A 19,392-nucleotide genomic window follows, 5' to 3' on the forward strand; every position below is an offset into this window, starting at 1 on the left:
TTCATACAGAGAAAAAAAAAATCTAGACATTTTTAAAATGTTATAGAGCTTTCGTTGCCATGGTTTCCTCATCATATTGTAAACTTTCTGACCTCTACTGAACATGTGTGTGTGTGTGCCTCTTACAAATTAGAGAGGCGCATCTCTAGAGACATTTACGGCTCACGAAGCAGCAGCAGCAGCAGATGATGATGTTCAGGACCATGGACAGAGACACAGTCATGATACTTTGCCACAGAACAAATTGGTCTACTTTTTGATGTCTTATAGAATAGCAAAGATGTGTGTTTTTTTAACATGTATTTTTTTTAATATATAGTTCAGAGCTATACTTGGATAACTGTTACTAATGTTAGTACTAATAGAAGTATCTGGCCTATCTGGACAAAAAAATATGACACAAGAACCCAAAGGAAGTCCAAGTCAGTGGCAACTTTTGCACTTGCCCACTCACAGTGCTTCTTTCCCCTTTCATCCTCACCTATCTAGGAAGAAAAATAGCTCACATGAAAAAATCCCCCAAATCCCCACTGTCAACCACTTTCAAACTGCCAGCATACAAACATCAGACGAGTGCTTGTGAGTGCTCAAATTTCCGGACTGCTGACGTCAGTCCCAGAGTCACTCGGTTGAGCTTGCATAAGCCACCAATCCACCCTGCTCTCCCGTTCGTCCGTCCGTCCATATCCTGTGGCTGACTCATAGATAATCGGCATGGAAATCAATACAAACACAACAAGCGGGGCAATGTTACCGCCAGTCTGGCCGCACACAGCCTCAGGGCCTCTGGCAGGAAAGGCTGTGATGTGTGCTACTGTGTCATAGTATATAATGTGATTTGGCTAATGGCTGTGTAGAGCAACCACAGAGATACGCAGGGTGATTGCAAAGAGCACTTAAAGAGCTCATTTCCCTTTTGCACTTCACACCTTGATTTGTTTATGCAATGAAATCATGGATGACATTTAATTGTTGCACAAAAGGGCAGCATCATGGTGTCTCTCTCTCTCTCTCTCTCACTCTGCACAGCCCACCTTTTCCCTCTGCATGTTGCTATACCGGCTTTGTATGCTTTCTTACTCTCTGCAGTCTGATTTAACTCCATGCTACTGCTCAGTCAGTGCATCAATACCTTGGCTCTAGACTGCTTACTGCTAAAAACTCCTCCAAAGTACAGTAACAGTCTACAGTCATGGCTACTGACGTCTGGCAAACCTCGGCTCCCGCTCTGCTCTGTGTGATCAAAATCACCTTTAGTGACTGTGAGAGCAGGAAGATGCTGCTGCACTGTGTGAAGTTTTTCCCTCTCCGAGCACCAGCACTACTGAAGGCTGCATCGGCAACGTCATCAAACCAGCGAGGACGTCAGCGGTTACCACGGCCAATCATATTTCTCCCACTGTCTCCATGGTGACCGTGGCATTAGATTGTTACTGTAGCAACAGCACCACTGGTAACAGTCTACAGCCATGGTCGCTAGGGGGCAAAAACACACATCTGAACCGGAGTGGTGCAAAAGAGCAAGCTGTAGAAAAAGACCGAGCAATGAGGGGAAGTGAGCAAAAGACATTGTAATTGACTAGAAACACATTTTACAGCATTTGATGTTATTTATGTAATTCAATTTATAGAATTGAACTCTATGAACCTGACCATAACTTAAGCACACGGAGGTAGAAATCCTTACATGTCAGAGATGTCATCCAGAGGACAAAATATTTGATCATCTTTAAAAAAAGGCTTCACGTATACGCTGTAGGTATATTACAGTATACTCACATCCTGGCGGAAGGGAAGACTCCTTGACATGTAAATGAAAGTCTTGGGGTTGTTTGAAGGTTCATCAGAGCAGCAGTGTCAGGCCGAGGCTACCTGTCCAGTCCTGATGAAAACTAATCTACTCCTGCCAGGGAACATCCTGAAACTGCTGTTAATGCTCATATTCAAAGGTTATAGCAGTGTGTTGGATTTTCTTATAAAAAGTTGTTCCTGAACTCATTTTCCTTTTCATTGGTATGCATGTTTGAATTATACCCGTGTAATGTATCATTTCCTATCAATAAATTGATCAATCGTGAACACGTGTGACTTTGTATGTTTGTCGTTAATAATGATTCAAACTGCTAAGCTGAACTTGGGGTTAGCAGACACACTTCAGCAGCCTGGCCAACATGGATGTGCTGGTTTAAGAAGTGAAATAAATTGATCGTCAGACATATCAAAAAGCTCATCCTGAGGTGGTAGCTGAAATCCTCTGGGCGAGGGTGCTTCTTATAGATGAGTCAGTGTCCATTTTCTCTGCACTGTAAGACTCTACATGCTGAACTCTCTTCCAGCAGAGTTCCAGAAACTCTTACGGTTCAGAGAGCAAAGACTCAGATCAGGAAATTGGCACCATTTGCTGGTTATAATCAACTTGACTTGGTAACTTCTTTTTGTCTCTTACTTTTTCAGCAGTTTTTGGCAACACAAGATTAGACGGGGTAAATGCTGATCTATTAAATGTATAAAGATACGATGGAAGAAGTAACATGTGCAACAAATACAGAAAAAAAAGTTAAATAAACTTGAAAAGTTTAAGCATTTAGTGCCAAAACCACTGAGAGAAATGAAATGCTAAGCGCTCCATTTCATTACACAGTAGTCTCAAGGGTATACATATTTTTAACCCAAGGATTTCATGTAATTTCATTGTATCTGTGAAGATAAGGAGGTCTTTGTCTGAATAGTTAATTCCCACATCTGAAGTAAATGGCGGTGCTACTTGAGCCACAATATGTTATCTGTCCTTGAAAATAACGTGAATATGATTCAGCCAGTTCGTCTGTTTTGTACAAAAGCTTTTCTTTAAATAAGCACAGACATAATTTTGTTATGTACATTTTGAACACACTTATACACAGTTCCAAGCTCACTGTTTAAACCTGTTGCCCTCAGAGGTAACATGCATTATGACGTTTATATCAATGCCTTGACGTAAACTGATCTCATCCAGTAACTCGAGGGATTCCCTTAGTGGTTGGTGGGTATCTAGGATCATCAGGATAAGAGAGAGGACTGAGATTGTGAGGTTTCTCTCCTCTTCTCTACCTGAGAACAGAGAGAAAACACATTAACTATCACATTCAGCACCACTGGGACATTTCAATGTTCAAGGTTTTCATTGTGTTTGTTAAACCTGTTACAGCGCTATCGCATCAAAATCTTTAGTAACACTTTTAACAAGAGATGCTAATGAGTCCTCAGTAAACATTAAGCTCAGGATGACTTCATAATAAACTATCAATATTCATTATTATCTTTAATTTACCAATTATATCCGAACAGATTAGTAATGACATTAGATGCTTAATTTATAACTCAATAAAAACGTTGCCAATGTAGTCATTTTGAAAAATACCTGGTGTAGAGCAGGCGATAAAATAATGGCTTTTTATACATGACAACTGTTTTACTAAACATTAGTACATGTTTAATTAAAATGTTTAATGAAACAGATATAATCTTAATACATATTCTAACATTTATTTAAGGAAAAACAAGTAAATGCTTTGTTGTATATTTTGATGTAGTGTTCATGAAGAACAAACTTGTTGGAAACCTTTTAGAATAACGTACACAAGACACTGAGTAGTTACCAAGGTTACAAAGTAAGCAACACAAATGATAAATAATATAACTATAAATTCATTCAAGGGCTATAGAAGTTTCTTGAAAGCCTACTCCTATATAACCAGTACATAGCAGTAACAATTAGTTTTGTTCGTGTTCAAAACGTTTCATTCAGTTTTACGTGTTAGAACGTGTTGCTTTTAAGTTTCACTTTCACCTTTTCAACATAGTAGGTGTAGTAGGCCCCTAATGACCCACATCTATGGTGCTTTCAGCGACTGATAACGGCTATTTAATGGCCTGATAACAGTCGAATCGGGTGCAACACCAATAACTAATTACATTATTAGAGTAGTAGTTTTTACTGGGAAAGCATCATTAGCTCATGAATGACACAAGCAGACAGTTGAATGAATGATGAAAATCATGTTCAAAGCACATTTACATTTATATTATTCACATCTGTATGTCATATTATTAGCTAACACAGCAGCCACACTAACAGTAAACTGGTAAAGTGACGTGCAGTATTTTGTGGAGAAGCTATGAGTCAGTAACTGTTAATGTCCTCCCTGCTTTAACCAACAGCTACATAGTTCATGGTTCTACTATGTCCTCCATACAGTATTTAGGAACTGATGTCCACTTGGTTTTGGATCAAATAAAGGGAATAGACCACCGGGATATTTGGTAGTGGAATGATCTGCCTGAATTTGGAAGAAATCCCAGTAAATACAGAGATCCACACTGTGCTTCTGCTTGCTTGAAAAGTTTGTCATCTCACTAGAGTCAATCAGGAATGCCGCAAACTGATTGTGGTCGGTTTGTGTAAAGGGCCAGTCAAATAATACAGATTTCACATTTCATTTATCAGGAATCAATCAATTACTCAAGAAGAAGAATCTCAAGAATTTATATTAAAAAAATGGTATTCAGAAACTTGATTTTCAGACAAACTTCTCTCAAGTTTTTCATTTTCGAATGGCTCCTCACACTACTACTAAAAGACAAGTAAAGCAACAGATGAAAATCAGTCCGAGGGTATAGGGATTAATTTAATTACTAAGAAACGGAAAATCCGAGCACGACAGGGAAACGCTGACAATCCACGGCAGGACCGAGTGGGCTGAGGAAGAAGAAGGTGACTTTGTCACAGCCCTGCGCTGGGGTGGCTCTTGGCCGGATGATCAGGGACAGGCTGACCTCCCACGCAGAATTAGTCATCTCTTTACACCACTTTTCTTTTTTTCTCTCCTTCCACTAAAGACTCTTATTCAACCTTCTAGCAACCTTCCTTCACATCGCTGTGTGGCCGCCCAGGCATCTCCTCTCCCACACACACACACACACACACACACACACACATACACACAAAGAGTCAGCAGCCTCTAGACATAATCATTTATTGTTCAAATTTCCACAGGGATGGAGATCAAGGGGTTGTTAAACACATACTGTAGCTGCTAATCTCCACCGAGAGGATCGGATTCACTTAACCAAAACAGGCTGTTTTAAGTTAACTGTTCTGTCTAATCCTCCCTTTAAGGGACCTGTTGCCTTTGTTTATGCTTTAAAGTTCTCATTTGCTCTTCTCTTTGTATTGCTTGGTGAAAACTGGACAGAGCTCAGTGTTACCTGCAAACCAAGTTTACTCAAGAACAAGCTACTTTATGAGTTACTCATGCTTGTAAAATATGTAAGACCAGCTTTCTGTTCAACATGCCTCTTCAGAAAATGTTGACGGAAATATCCGTATCATGCAGACACAGCTTGTACACTGACAACATGCAGCTCCTCTTCCTAGGCCCTTCTTCTGAAATTACACATCAGACGTCCATTATTATCGCCACTCAAAAGAAACATTTCAAACAATATTCCTCTGCAGCCAAGCATTGTTTTTTCCCCTCCTAAACAGTTTCTCACCCACCTAGAGTGTCTTGACAGATGTAAATACGGGCGAATTAAAGCAAAACCGTCGTCTTTTTGTTGTCATTTCTTTTTTTTGTGATCAATTTTTTATTGGTATTTAAGCAAAATTATATAGGGTGGGGTTACAAATTGATAGATCACCAATAGAGTAACAAAAAAAATATATATAATCACAAATGTCCATGTACTAATCAATACAGAATTGGCAAGCAGCTACAGAAAAAAGAAAATGAAAAAAACAAACAAACAAACAAACAGGAAGAAGGAAAATAACAACAAACAACAACAAAAAGTCATTTAAATAAAAACTTCTGCGCCACCCTCCCCCACCTCCAAATCCCTCCCTTTTGGTTCCCTCCCATCCCACCCACCCTAGACCTTTGGGACACGGAGAACAATTATATGAAGGATTTAATTGTAGTGATTGTTTGTTTCCAATGTGATATATTTTCTCTTTTTGCCAAATGCATGTTTGCAGCCCAGTGTTCCATACCTGCTATATCTAAGAAGTCAAGAAGCCATCTTTGTATATTGACAGAATGTGGAGCTTTCCATCTGCAAGCTATTAGTCGTTTTGCAGCTGTGAGGCCAGCTAACCAGAGACGTCTCTGCTTAACACAGAGTTCCAGGTTGGAGCTGTCATTAAGTAACAGGACTTCAGGTGAATAAGGAATTGTATTTGACAATATGTTTGATAGCATCTCTGCAACCTTTTTCCAGAACTCTGCAACCCTTGGACACCCCCAAACCATATGGAAAAAAGTACCTAATGCATTTTGATTGCATAAGGTGCAGTTTGGTGATGGTAAAGCTTTAAATGTATGCAATATGTGGGGGGTGAAATATGTTCTGTGTATGAAATTGAAATGTATAACTTGATGGTTGGGGTTCCTGGAAGATAGTTGGATGTTCTGCCAGATTAGTTTCCAATTTAGGTTGGAGTTATTTGGAGAGAGGTCTGTCTTCCACAGTCTGTCAATAGTTAGTGGCTTACAGGAGGCCTTATGTAAGATAGAGTATATTTTTGAGACCAGTCCACTAGGGCTGGTAAGAGCTGTGTGAAATGCATGTATGGGAAGAGATATGTTCCAAGGCACACCATAAGTGCGCATTCCATATTTCCGTGGTTATAGAGCTGCTTTCAAACATTCCGTGCAGTGTCATTCAACTGTTTCCATTTTTCTTTCCTTTTTTTTAGTTTACCCATGTTTATGCCGCATCTTGTATTGTGCATGTTCTTTTTTTGTTGTTGTTGCTTTTTTTAAATATACTGACTATATTTGACATTATGTTGTAAAATGCTATGAACAAAAAAGCATTTGAAGAATAACAAGTAGCCTCCCATACACACAATAACTTAGAATATATCACATCCTGAAAGGGTGAACAGTATGCTGATATTTGGCACACAGAGAAAAGACTGGCTGTTAGATAATACCAAAGAGTCATCCAAAATGTTGATTGTGGGTTGGACTAGTATTTCATTTCATGCGCATTTTTGTTGTCATTTCTGACTTCTATTGTGGATCTTATATATATATATATACTATACATGCCCTCTACTGCCACTCCCTTCTCCAACACAGTCACCTGTGGATTTCTGAAGTCACACTCAAAGCCTCTAAGCAACACTGATGGAAACCAAAAAATGCAAAAACAAACTTGCGAAACAAATCTCCTCCTCCTCTGTTTATTTTTGTTGTAGTGCAATGAGTCATATCTAAAAACTTCTCTCTCTTTTCCACCCATGCCTGATTTACCTTTTGGAAAAAGAAAAGTCCAGTAATAATAAGAAATATGAGAAGCAAATAGACTGTGATAAAAGGTTGGGATAATGCATTTACTTAATGAGAGGGTGAATGTGAAGTTGCCAGGAAGGAACAGACGGAGACTGCTGTGACTCAGCCTTTCCCTGGTCAGACAAATGAAACAACTAAATACATCTCGGCTGCTGACGTACAGCATTGTACCTGCTCGCAGGTACCAGACAAAGCCACAGAAAAACACTGACCCAGGCAACTGAAAAGATGTTATTTCAATTAACACCTGTGGATGTTGAGGGTGCATTAGCTGATGGCTTTTGAGTCATGTCATAGCTTACTGCTGTAGCAAACAGGTGTTGGAGCACCAATGGCAACCAGTCGACCATGCAGTCAGGGTGTATCGATATCACCTGTTGTGTAAAGCACAGGCTCAAACCTGCGGCCTCTGCAGGGTCATAAAAAGCAGAAATGATCTGCACCTTCTGGACAAGAAACTGGGTGCTGATAGCAGACAGGGTGCAGGGAGAGAGGAGGATGAAAGAGCTTGGAATCAAATTCTTGCCACACCTGGAGTGAATTGCACACAGAAGTACAGTGGGTTCTCCTCACGCTGCCATGCCCAGCACAGTGAAGGAGTGTGTGACTTGAATGTCTTACAGGACTTTCTAGATAAGCTATGCAAACAGTGACACCTAGTGGTCTGCTCAGCCGTCTGCATGGCTGGTAATGAATCTTAAGAGAACAGAACAGAGCAGACTGACTGGGGTTTACATTACTCACAAAGCCGTCTGTCTGCGGCTGGCAGAGTTGAAGCAGATCTGTGGTTCAGAGCCTCATTAAGTTTCCGGTCTAACTCCCCGATCAGTTTGCCTCCATGAGCCATATCAAATCACCTCAATATGCTTTGAAATAGTTCCATCCAACTGCTCAGAAAATGCACTTTTATTGAGTTTAAGAGGTTCGGTGCTACTCTGTTTTCAACAGGCAGGGTTAGCTGGACGTGGTTTTTACACTTTGTGATCTACCAGGAGCAATATTGACTACATAAATGAATGAATTGTTCATTATTAAAACATGAACAGCATGTTGATAAGTATAGGTGAGGCTGGGTCACATAACACTGCATCAGCATGGGACTATACAATGACAAACAATTATGTACAGAGCCATGTCTCACTGGTATACGCAATTTAAATACCCCCTTACTCCAATTTTTACCCTCCAGACTCACCCTAAAGGTCTGAATCAGATCAAACATTTTCTCTAAAACAAATAATGGTGGTGGTATTATGATGGTTCTTCCTATCTATACAGTTACATGTATATATTCTGACACACATATTTGTAAAGTAGGTGTGTCTTTTTTCCATAGTGGGATTTTATATAGATAACTTATTTAGAAGGGTGTTTTAAATCCAGTTATTGTACATGTATTAAATATTTCTTCTTTCCTTTTTCCTCTACCTTAATGTCATATCTTTGAACGTAGGTGGATTTTCTGGTATATGTGATGATGAATATGACATGTTTATAAATAACATGTTTGGTATTTAGAAGAATGGTTTTCGTATTACTGTTTAATTATGTACTTTATCAAATTGTTTGTGGATGTTTTTATCACGCTGGTGTTTCAGATGAACTTCACCTGCCATCATAGAGCTTGTTTGCCTATTGGTGTGCTTTGTGTTAAAATATGGGAGTGGTTTCCACTTTTTAAAATGCTTTGACCTGACGAAGATCCAAGCAGGATCAAAATGTAGTCAATACAATTTTGTGGCATGGAGTAGTGTGCAGGCGTTAGCTTTTTCTTCTAGTACTTGTATACTTAAAAAAAAAAATGTTTAAAGAAGCAATTAAAGAGGTTATTCTTGAAGATGGGCTTGCAAAAATAAGTATTTTTTTACTTTCTTTAAAGGAATCAGTATTATTTGTTTCATGCTTTGCTGGTGAATGATTTCCTTAATGCTTTGTATGCTATATGTTTGGTGTTTTGATGCAACTGTGGAGATTATTGACATAACTGTATTACGTACTGTATGCAGTGTAAGAGTAAACATTTGTTATGGATCTATGGAAGAGCACTTGTTGCCAAGGTAACGATCATTGGGGATCTAAATAAGCAATAAGAATGAGAGCGAGGAGAGGAATTAGGCGGTAATGTAATATTCACACACAAACATGGAATATATTCAATCTGATCTCATTCGTCAACAAATGATTATGAATGATCTACCTAAAAGAAATATGACAAACATCCATGTTAACTATTTTAATTTAATTTCACACATTTCAGACATACTGAGAAGAGAATATTGTTAGTTTTGATTGTGAAAACATCACTAGTATGCTAGGGTTGTAACAATATACCGGTATCAAGGTATTATAATTTATAATAATAACATAAATATGAAAGTATTTATAATCCTGTCTATTATAATTCTGTTCTAATTTATTTAACGGTCATTGTATCTGATAATAATGATAATAATAATAATTACTGATTAATTATTGTCTAATATTGTTAGCGATGTAATAAGGGCCCTATTTGACTTTAATTTTGATATCTAAATATCCTTTATTTCTATCTTTTGTGTCTAAAACAGTTTAAATTCTAAACCTATCACACAAAAGGTACATGTTTTGCCAGGACATTTTTGAAACACATCCTCTTTCAATGATGTTCAAATCAGTAAGTAATTAATATTTAAAGCAAAACAAAATCTTCAGGCTGTGCACACTTTAGATGGGGAGAAAAGAGCATTTATTAAACTTCTCCCCTCTTTCCCCCTGACGGAGTGCGCCAAAAAAATAAATCAAACATCAGCTGCAAGAGAGCTCTGCTGCCCAATAATTTATTCTTGGCCGCATCGCGGCGTACTGTAGCGAGTACTGAGCCCTTCAGAATAACAGCCACTAGTGGGACACGTGAGACACATCATGAGAGAGACATCTGGCGGGACGGGCTGCATCACGCCGGCCTCTGTTGCCAAGGAGATACGATGGTGGAGAGTAGAGGGAGGGGGGGTCTGACTAGAGTTGCTAGTAACTCACAGAAGATCATACCCACCTGAGACTATATGTGCTGAAATCTGGGGAGAACATTCACAAGTTCTCGGGATCACCTGGAGCCACGGTGCGCCACTGCTGTCAATCAGCTTCTGCTGTGGCAGCCAAACAGCAACAGAGAGGGTTTATTTATCTATTTATTTATTGACAGACTCCTCCATCAATAAATAATGAGGATGGAGAGCAGTCGTGACTAGCACTGCACGCATCTAGGAACTCATACTGTTTTTTAAGGGCTGAGGGGCTTAAAAACACACTCATATCGCTTCAGCATTCATCAGAAACACACTCACGAGAGATGTAAGGTTCCACTTCTGATTTATTGTTTGACTAGAAAAGCAAGACAGAGAGGTTATGTCATAGTGTATCACATTTTGAGCATCCGCATTATACTCTTGTATACATCAAATAAAGTGCTTGGTACAATATGTCTGTGACTGTCTTTGAAAAGTTGCGTGAAGGGAAACATACTGTGGTTTGTCCAAGGACAAGTGGATTGACTAAATCCACCCACATTAACACTTTAATTCCATATAATGTACTCAAGGTCATCCGGCGCGTTCTCTCTCTGGAACAGTCACAAAAGCGACGTGTGCGTTTACAGAGAGGCCCACACATTTCCCCCTCTGTGCAGGAAGAATTTCATTCTCAGCACAGCAGCATCAGCAGAGAGCAGCTCCTTCATGGATGAATGTGAACATGCGTGACCTCAAACACACAAGCAGCTGCTTGTATTTTTTGAAGCTCAGAAAAACGTGAATAAGAGCAGTGACATTTGGTTTGATCCGCCGTGCTGTAAAATGAGGGATTATTTATGGCTGGTAATCCGTTTTGAGGAGCGGCGGAGGGCTCCTCTGGCTTTAGCTGTGCTCACTGATACACTGTCTGGACGCTCTCCTCTTCTGGTTTCCGACCTCCCTCCAGCTGTTAGCAGAAGGCAGACGCGTCGGCAGGCACGAGACGAGTCGAAAGACAGCTGGAAAATGACGCTTCATTCCCCTTGACAGCACCGGTTCTGCCCACACTGCTTGGTAGGAAGGGCTGGCTCCGAGCCTTGTTTCTGCAGGCAGGCAGGCAGTGGGATAGCATTAACACTTGGAACGGTGACAGTACCTACCTCACACAGATTAGTGGTAATATGGGGCAATATGGCTTCAGCGGGGTGTATTCACACCGCAGCAATTCAATTACATTCTTAAATAAATGACACGATGCACATGAAGGTCAAGGTCACGACCACGGCTTTAAGGGAGACGTCCAGATGCATGTCCTGTTGTCATTGAGCCACTGGGTGTCAGTGTGGTGACACACTGAAGATACAAGTCGACACACACATGCTGAACACAGTGTGGTTTCTCTCTCCTCACAAGCTCCCCTCTGTCATCAATTCTTTTATCTCCCAACCCCATGCCCTCACCTGAGTCTGTCTGCGCGTGGGCCGCACCGGTTGGTGGTCAGGGTGGTTGGGTGCCCATGGCCCCAGGCTCTGATTGGAGTAGAAGTCCATGGGGTAGACTTCCTTCCAGCTGACCTCCTGCAGAGCCACAGCAGCCTGAGAGATAGAGAGATAATCACAAATAATGTCAAAACAAAAAAAAGCTCCACAAGCTAAAAGTGCACTTGAATGACGTTTTTTTGGGGAGCAAAACAGCTGCAGGAAACCACACGGTGATGAGAAGTCGCAAACTGACAAGACAGGTGTCATAATATTAAGCTTGGATAACAGGCAGAGTTGTCATGTTATCCCCATGCAGCTGCACCGCGTGACACAACAGCTGTTAGAGGAGAGAGCAGCAGCAGCGCAGGCATGACAGTGCAGTGACATAAGTGCAGACTGCTCCATATGGGGAAGACAAGTGCCTGTGAATATTGATTGTGAATGAAAGAAGGAGCAGCTGAATGACTGAACAGATGAATAAACAAGCATGCCGAATGAAAGAACAAGTCGTTTTGATTGTTCATTTATTAATTCACCCAACTCCTCATTCATCTTTCAGACTAGTCGGATGCCGGGACCTGACTCTCAGCTTCACACAATCTGGGATAATTTTCGATGATGTATGGAAATATGATGAGAAAACAATTCATTTGATGCGTTTAGTTCAAAGGAAACGTGAAAAATGCAGCTCGAAAGTGATGAAATCTCTATTCTAGCGGGACGTAATCCATCACTGTTACCGAGCGTGTTTGTAGACGCTGTAGTTTATTTTGTTAGTACCAACACTGATGCTACTACTGCAGGTAGTGTTCTCTTACCTACTGGCTGCTTCTTTAAATAGAAACAGGAGCACAACACTCCCCTTAAACATGCTTTTTTATACCTTCACATGAACAAGAAACAATAGAGGATAAAAGCAACAGCAGCAGAGATAGAGAGATGATTTTTCTTGCTCCAAACAAGTGTAACACTTGCACTCTGCTGCACACTATGTATGTAGGGCAGCCAATCGATTCACATATTTAATCGCGATTAATCGCAAATTAATCACACATTTTTTATCTGTTCAAAATGTACCTTAAAGGGAGATTTGTCAAGTATTGAATACTCTTATCAACATGGGAGTGGGAAAATATGCTGCTTTATGCAAATGTATGTATATATTTATTATTGGAAATCAATAAACACACAAAACAATGACAGATATTGTCCAGAAACCCTCACAGGTACTGCATTTAGCATAAAACAATATGCTCAAATCATAACATGGCAAACTGCAGCCCAACAGGCAACAGCAGCTGTCAGTGTGTCAGTGTGCTGACTTGACTATGACTTGACCCCAAAACTGCATGTGATTATCATAAAGTGGGCATGTGTGTAAAGGGGAGACTCTTGGGTACCCATAGAACTCATTTTCATTCACATATCTTGAGGTCAGAGGTCAAGGGACCCCTTTGAAAATGGCCATGACAGTCTTTCCTCGCTAAAATTTAGCGTAAATTTGGAGAATTATTTAGTCTCCTATCGGGTTAACTTTGACAGCCCTATTTTATATAAAAGGTAAAATGTAGTAGAGCTGCAACGACTAACTGATTAGATGTCAACTATTGAATTAATCGGCAACTATTCTGACAATCGATTAATCGGTTTGATTACTTGTTTAAAGGTCACATATTATGCAAAATGCACTTTTCCATGTCTTTTAAACATCAATATCTGTCCCCAGTGTGTCTACAGGCCACCATAGTATCATAAAAGACCATCCTCTCTCTTTTTCTCCTCCTCCGTTTGTCCGGAAATGGGTGCAGAAATAAAAATTCGCTTTTTTCCTAGTCTTCTGACATCATTAGGCAGAAATGCAAGCCATATATGGCTTTCCTGTTTCCAGTGAAACAGAACAGCACCCCCCTCACCCCATACCCCGGCTTGGTAACCCCGCCCACGGAGTAGCCGGCTCAGCAAGCTGCGTCCGCCATTGTTATTTCGACTGTTTACTAGTAAACATGCTGAAAGGAAAACCCGCTTGTTCTGTTGTTGGCTGCAATACTCCACACAAAAGCTTGCACCATGTACCCACTTCGGATCCTCTGAAGACCCAGTGGATGGACTTTATTTTCGCTGGTGCTGTGCCCAGGTTTATAAACTTTATTCTAGCTGCTATCTCTCCACTCGTCTCTCAGAGAGAGAAAGAGAGAGAGAGAGAGAGCTTCTCCGGGAGGGAGGGGGAGGGTGACGCTGTGTTGTTGAGGAAGTTTGATTGACAGAAAACGCTGACCAATCAGAGCAGAGTGGGAGGAGACAGGCTGTGAATCAGTGGTTTTCAGACAGAGGCTGAATTAGGCTCTGAGGCAGGCAGACTCAGGCTGCAGTATGAGAAGAATAAAGGTTTTTTTGAACATTGCAGCATGTAAACATGTTCTAGTGCAACATTAAAATACATCTATGAACCTGGAAATGAGCATAATATGTGACCTTTAAGAAAAAAACAAGTCTAAATTCTCTGATTCCAGCTCCTTAAATGTGAATATGTTATTGTTTCTTTACTCCTCTATGACAGTAAACTGATCATCTTTGAGTTGTGGACAAAACAAGACATTTGAAGACGTCTTGGGCTGTGGGAAACATTCATTGTAATTTTTCACCATTTCTGACATTTTATAGACCAAACAACTAATTGATTAATCCAGAAAAAAATGGACAGATTAATAGACAATAATGAAAATAATCAGTGGTCGCAGCCCTAAAATGTAGCATATATCTGATTTCTATGCATGTGTCTTTCAGGTATAACACAATAATAATAGCTATTACAAATACAATATGTGGCTCAACTATATTCCCTAGTGTATCCTCGTAAACAAACAAACAAACTGTATAATGGGAAATGTTTTTCATTCCTATCCACAAACATCCTTCTGCTAGACTCTTCTTCGTTTCCTTCTCTCCTCTGCCCTTATTCCCTACGCCTTTCCTTCCTTTAGCTTTTACCCACTGCTCTCCTCCTCTCCCCTCTCACACCAACTGCCTCTCTCTCATTGGAAGCTAGCTCCTCTTGCTAATCCCTGCTCTGACAGGAGAGCCAAGTGTGTCTTATTGACTATAAATATAACATGAGACGCACTGAAAATAAATGCTGCTGCCCCCCCCCCCAACCCTCCATCCTCCACCCCTCTCCTTGCTCACTCCACCCTCCCATCTCCTTCCCTCTTCATCTTCATTGTAAATGCCACAGTGAAAACACACACAGTGAACTGAGACGTATGGCGCTCATAAGGTATGCGATGTGGGGTGAAACGAGACTTATCGCACATATAGACACGAGTGCAGCTGCAAATTATTTAAATGCACAGTTCACAAATAGCTCGCGGGGAGAGCTCTAACGAAAAAGGGCAAAAAGGAAACAGATTGCTTCTTTTCCTCATTACAGCCTTCAACATGCACCGTTATCGACAGAAACAAAACAAAATAATTTTTCCCTCCTAAGGTGAACGCTATCATTATTCTTAATGGCCTCATTGTGAAACGTATGTGCAGGCACAAGCGGTGCACAAAGGTGTGTAGTCGGGAGGAAAAACAGCAACCATTCGAAATCACACTCAGACAGCAATTCCCTCCTCGCAGCAATTTCACAAGGATTCAAATCAGCGGCATATATTTGAGGGAAAAAAAAAAAAATCATTGAATGAATTAATAATAGTTGGCATCAAAATGCTAACCAGCCCAGTCACATAATGGCACATAACTGCCAAACGGATCACAAAGTGGCTACGCCGGCTGCAGAACAAATGCTTGCTTTGAAATGGATCTTTATGGGTTGCTGTCCGATCTATCTCTCTCCCTTTAGAAAAACAAGACAGCTGCAGGGATGGGGGGGCGCTGGGTGGGGGGTGGGGGGGTGGTGTGGTCCTGTGGCCAGTAGGGGGGGCTAGTCTTCTGCTGATGCTGTGTGTTATTGCAGGGAGAGAAAGACAGAGAGGGAGAAGAGTAGGAGCAATTCCTCGTCTCCGGCACAAGCAGGCCTTGATGAGTCCTGTACAAATTCACAACACTTCCCTATACTTAACATCATAGTACCTTCCTTATCTTGGGGTGCTTTGAAGAAGGCTTCAGCAGGACATCTGTCAGGGGGTCTTGTGTGTGTGTATGTATGTGCAGTGCATGAGCCTCCTCTGATAAGTGAGTGACAGCTGCTGAGAGACCATAAGGTGCATGTTTACCTCATATGGAGACAGCAGGGGCTTAGTGAAGGCTGTGCCCCAATCGATGGAAAGGCGAGGACAAGCGATCTGGATCCACCTGTAGGAAAAAGAGAGAAGGTACAAATTTGTGCATCCAAATGTGGTGTGTAAAACAGGAGCAGTCAGAGAGGGCGAGATCCTATTAGATAGGCAGGGCACATCTGCGCCTGCACGCCGCTGCGTGTGTGGATACGTGATGCAACGGGTTGTGCGGGTGGGGGTGGGGGGAGGTGAGCCTCCCCACCACCTCCACCACCTCCACTTCCACCTGATCTCCAGCATCTGTTGGAGAGATCTGTCCTGATTTGCAAAAAAAAAAAAGCTCTAAAGACAGCCACGCTACACAGCCCGAATGCATATCCAGCCGGTGAAAGAGGGAGGCTGAAAAGAGGGAGGAAGAAGGTGTGTGGTGGTGGTGGAGGAGGAGGAGGAGGAGGAGGAGGAGGAGGGGGGGGGGGGGGGGGGGGGGGGGGGAGAGACTGGTTTGCAGGAGGCGTAAACAGAAAAACAGGGAGAGAAGTGAACAGAGGTGAAAAAAGGAGAAACGCAGTGAAAGAAAAAGAGGGAGAGGTTAGGTGAGTGTGAATAAAAAAGCCGCACCAGCCCGGTCTCCACGGAGGTAGCCTACATAGCTGGCAGACAGGGGTGGAGGGGGGGTGGGGGGGTGTATGAGAGATGGGGAGGGGGGTGAGGAAAAAGAGAGAGAGAGAGAGAAGGACACAGATATACAGCGATAGGGAGAAAGAGCAATGAAGATGAAAACAGACGGAGGAGGGAGGAGGGGTGTTGAGAAGCAAGAAGAGAGGAGAGAACAGAGGCAGAAGAGAGGAGGAAGATTGGCAGGGAGGAGAGAAAGTGTTTACTCTGGAAAATGCATGAGAGAGGGATGAGGAGGGCGTGGATGTAAACAGCTGGAGGGAAAAACGAACAATGGGAAAATGGAGACGGGGAGAAGCGGGCCGGGGCTACGGGGGTTAGCTTTCACAGATCAATGCTATCCGCGGCTCCATCTCCACTCTCGTCCCTCGTCCCTAATCCTAATGATGGAGCTCCATCAGAAATATTGACAAATATGAATTGAGTTGCAGTGCATATAGCGGCCCCGGAGATAACGTTAGATCTAGGTAAATGTCAGACGGAATAGGAGATTTAAGAAGAGGAGTATAGTGCCGCAGCATAGATGGAAACCACTTGAAAGACAAAATAAAGTTTTGCCGTAATTGCTTGAATACTTTCATGTGTACGCTGCTGCTGCGTCAGAATCCCCATCTGTCTAGTCTCCATTTTTTCCAACTTTCACACTATTTCTCAACTGCAGAATTGATTGCACCGTTGACTCTCGCTCCACTCTGCTTTCTGTCAGAAATATTCCACCCCCCCTGGGCAAACGCATGGCATTTTCTCATTTTCAAATAACACTTTTTTTTTTTTTTTTTTTTGTTAAAAAGAAGTCTCTCCCCAAAGTGTGAATTCTTATTCATCCTCCTAATTTGAGAGCCAGCTGAGTCAGCTGAGATATTTTGCACCAATCTCCCTAGACCTTCTAAGTTTGCTGAGTTGAGATTGGAGATGCGGAATCTGGAATATGACCTTTAAGTCCGTCAGCTGCTATTCATAACCGGAGCCCTTTACGTACGGAACACTGCACATGCATCAAAACCGCCCTATAGCCCAAACACCCAGGAAAAAGGAACTAATTATAAGGGGAGAGGCGGACAGTTTGCATTGTTTGCACCATAAACTGTATATAAGAAGTGGACGTAGTCACCCAACACGTTCTCATTCCAACTCATTGCATACTGACACTTTGTCAGACCCCTTGGCATTACTTTTCAGAAAAACATTTGTTTAGGATTAGGCAATAAAACACTTAGTTAGGTTTAAGAAAAAACATGGTTGGGCTTAAAAATGCAGTTTTTACAGTGAAAATGTGACTGAATGTTGTGATCACGGGACACGGACGATCAGCTGACTGGAAAGTGAAAGTGAAAGTGAAACGTAATGCACGGGACACGAACAGCTGTCTCCTGGATGAAAGCCTTGTGTTTGTTGGATCCGTCCACCTCCACTCCCGCCCGCCCGGTGTGTCTCTTTTGCTCTTTAAACAACGTTACCACACTCCTGGCGCACTTTCTATGAGCGTTTAATAAAGACACGAATGGGTTTACATTGTAGTTAATGGAAAGCCAGGTGCGTCTCCTAGCCCCGCTAAAAGGCGCCTTGTGCGTCGGTATCGAACGCCGACGGCCGTGACAAAGAGTCGATATTTGACGCCCTGGGAATGAGATTGGGCCGAGTCACAGTGGTGTCACCCATTGGTTTGTGGACTACCGTTTTGAGGCCTTGAGTTCGGCATTTTGGTCGTTGCCATCTTGGTTTTTTGCAACCAGAAGTGACACGAGAGGGTGGAGCTAAACCAAAAGCTGAATAAGACATTTCTAGGCGACCAAAATGTTCCATTTAATGTACAAGAACTGAAAACACACTGTGAAAGGGTTAACGCGGACAACTCCCAGACCGGACAACGCCGTGGTAGCGACCAGTCAATCACAAGGTAGCCACGTACTAAAGCATACCCTGCTTTATGGTCTATTTCAGAGGTTCTCGACCAGGGGGGTCCACACAAAAAATGGGGAAAAGTTTATTTTCACTATTTATTTCACTATAGAAGTGAGCCCAATGTGAGTCATAAGAATCATTATTCTGATCCACCCCCAATCCAGGTTTCACTTCCTCCATTGTTACATCCTTAATAAAAAACAATATCCTATCAGATGGAGGTTCCCGAAGATAAATCTTATCAAATGGGGGTCTGTGACCTAATATGTATCAATTTAGTGGTCCTTGACATGAAAAAAGGTTGAGAACCACTGGTCTATTTGACTCTAAATGGGACCATAATTTACTAAATGAACATCATGCTGTATTGAAGAAGACTTGAAACTAGCGATTGAGACCATAAGATAATTTTTACAATGTTTAATGTGGTAATAAATCAAGTGAGAAGTAGGGTCATTTTATTATAGACATTTATATAACCAGACTTCTTTTTGCAACCAGAGACGTCACACCCTGCTGGCTATTAGAAAGAACCCAAGTGTAAGGAACCTAAGCATTGGCTTCACTTCTCAGACCTGGAGGTTACCCACAGGCGGTATCATGGTTTTGCACTCTGCGGCTCACGTTACTACAGTTTCACAAGTGTGTAGAGAGCTATACGGTGGCCTTCAGGTAGTGTAAAAACGTGAAAGGCTTTCTCTAGAGCCAGTGTTTGGTTTGTCCGTTGTGGGCTACTGTAGCAACATGGCCGCTGGCTTAGTTTAAGGCACTTCTGCATTGGCTTCAC

General features: G+C 41.7%; 1 protein-coding gene across 1 annotated transcript in view; it reads right to left on the reverse strand.

Annotated features, from left to right (window-relative positions):
- Positions 1 to 10,671: 10,671 nt before the first annotated feature.
- Positions 10,672 to 19,392, reverse strand: part of dph1 (diphthamide biosynthesis 1) — a 74,998-nt gene continuing 66,277 nt past the window's right edge. The window contains exons 10-12 of the mRNA XM_074642402.1: positions 16,026 to 16,104; positions 11,788 to 11,922; positions 10,672 to 11,430 (exon numbers count right to left, since the gene is read on the reverse strand). Of these exons, the coding sequence (XP_074498503.1) occupies positions 11,362 to 11,430; positions 11,788 to 11,922; positions 16,026 to 16,104 (283 nt within the window). The 3' untranslated portion in view covers positions 10,672 to 11,361. The remainder of the gene's footprint in view (positions 11,431 to 11,787; positions 11,923 to 16,025; positions 16,105 to 19,392) is intronic.

The sequence above is a fragment of the Sebastes fasciatus genome, chromosome 7 (assembly GCF_043250625.1).
Source record: "Sebastes fasciatus isolate fSebFas1 chromosome 7, fSebFas1.pri, whole genome shotgun sequence".
NCBI lineage: Eukaryota > Metazoa > Chordata > Actinopteri > Perciformes > Sebastidae > Sebastes > Sebastes fasciatus.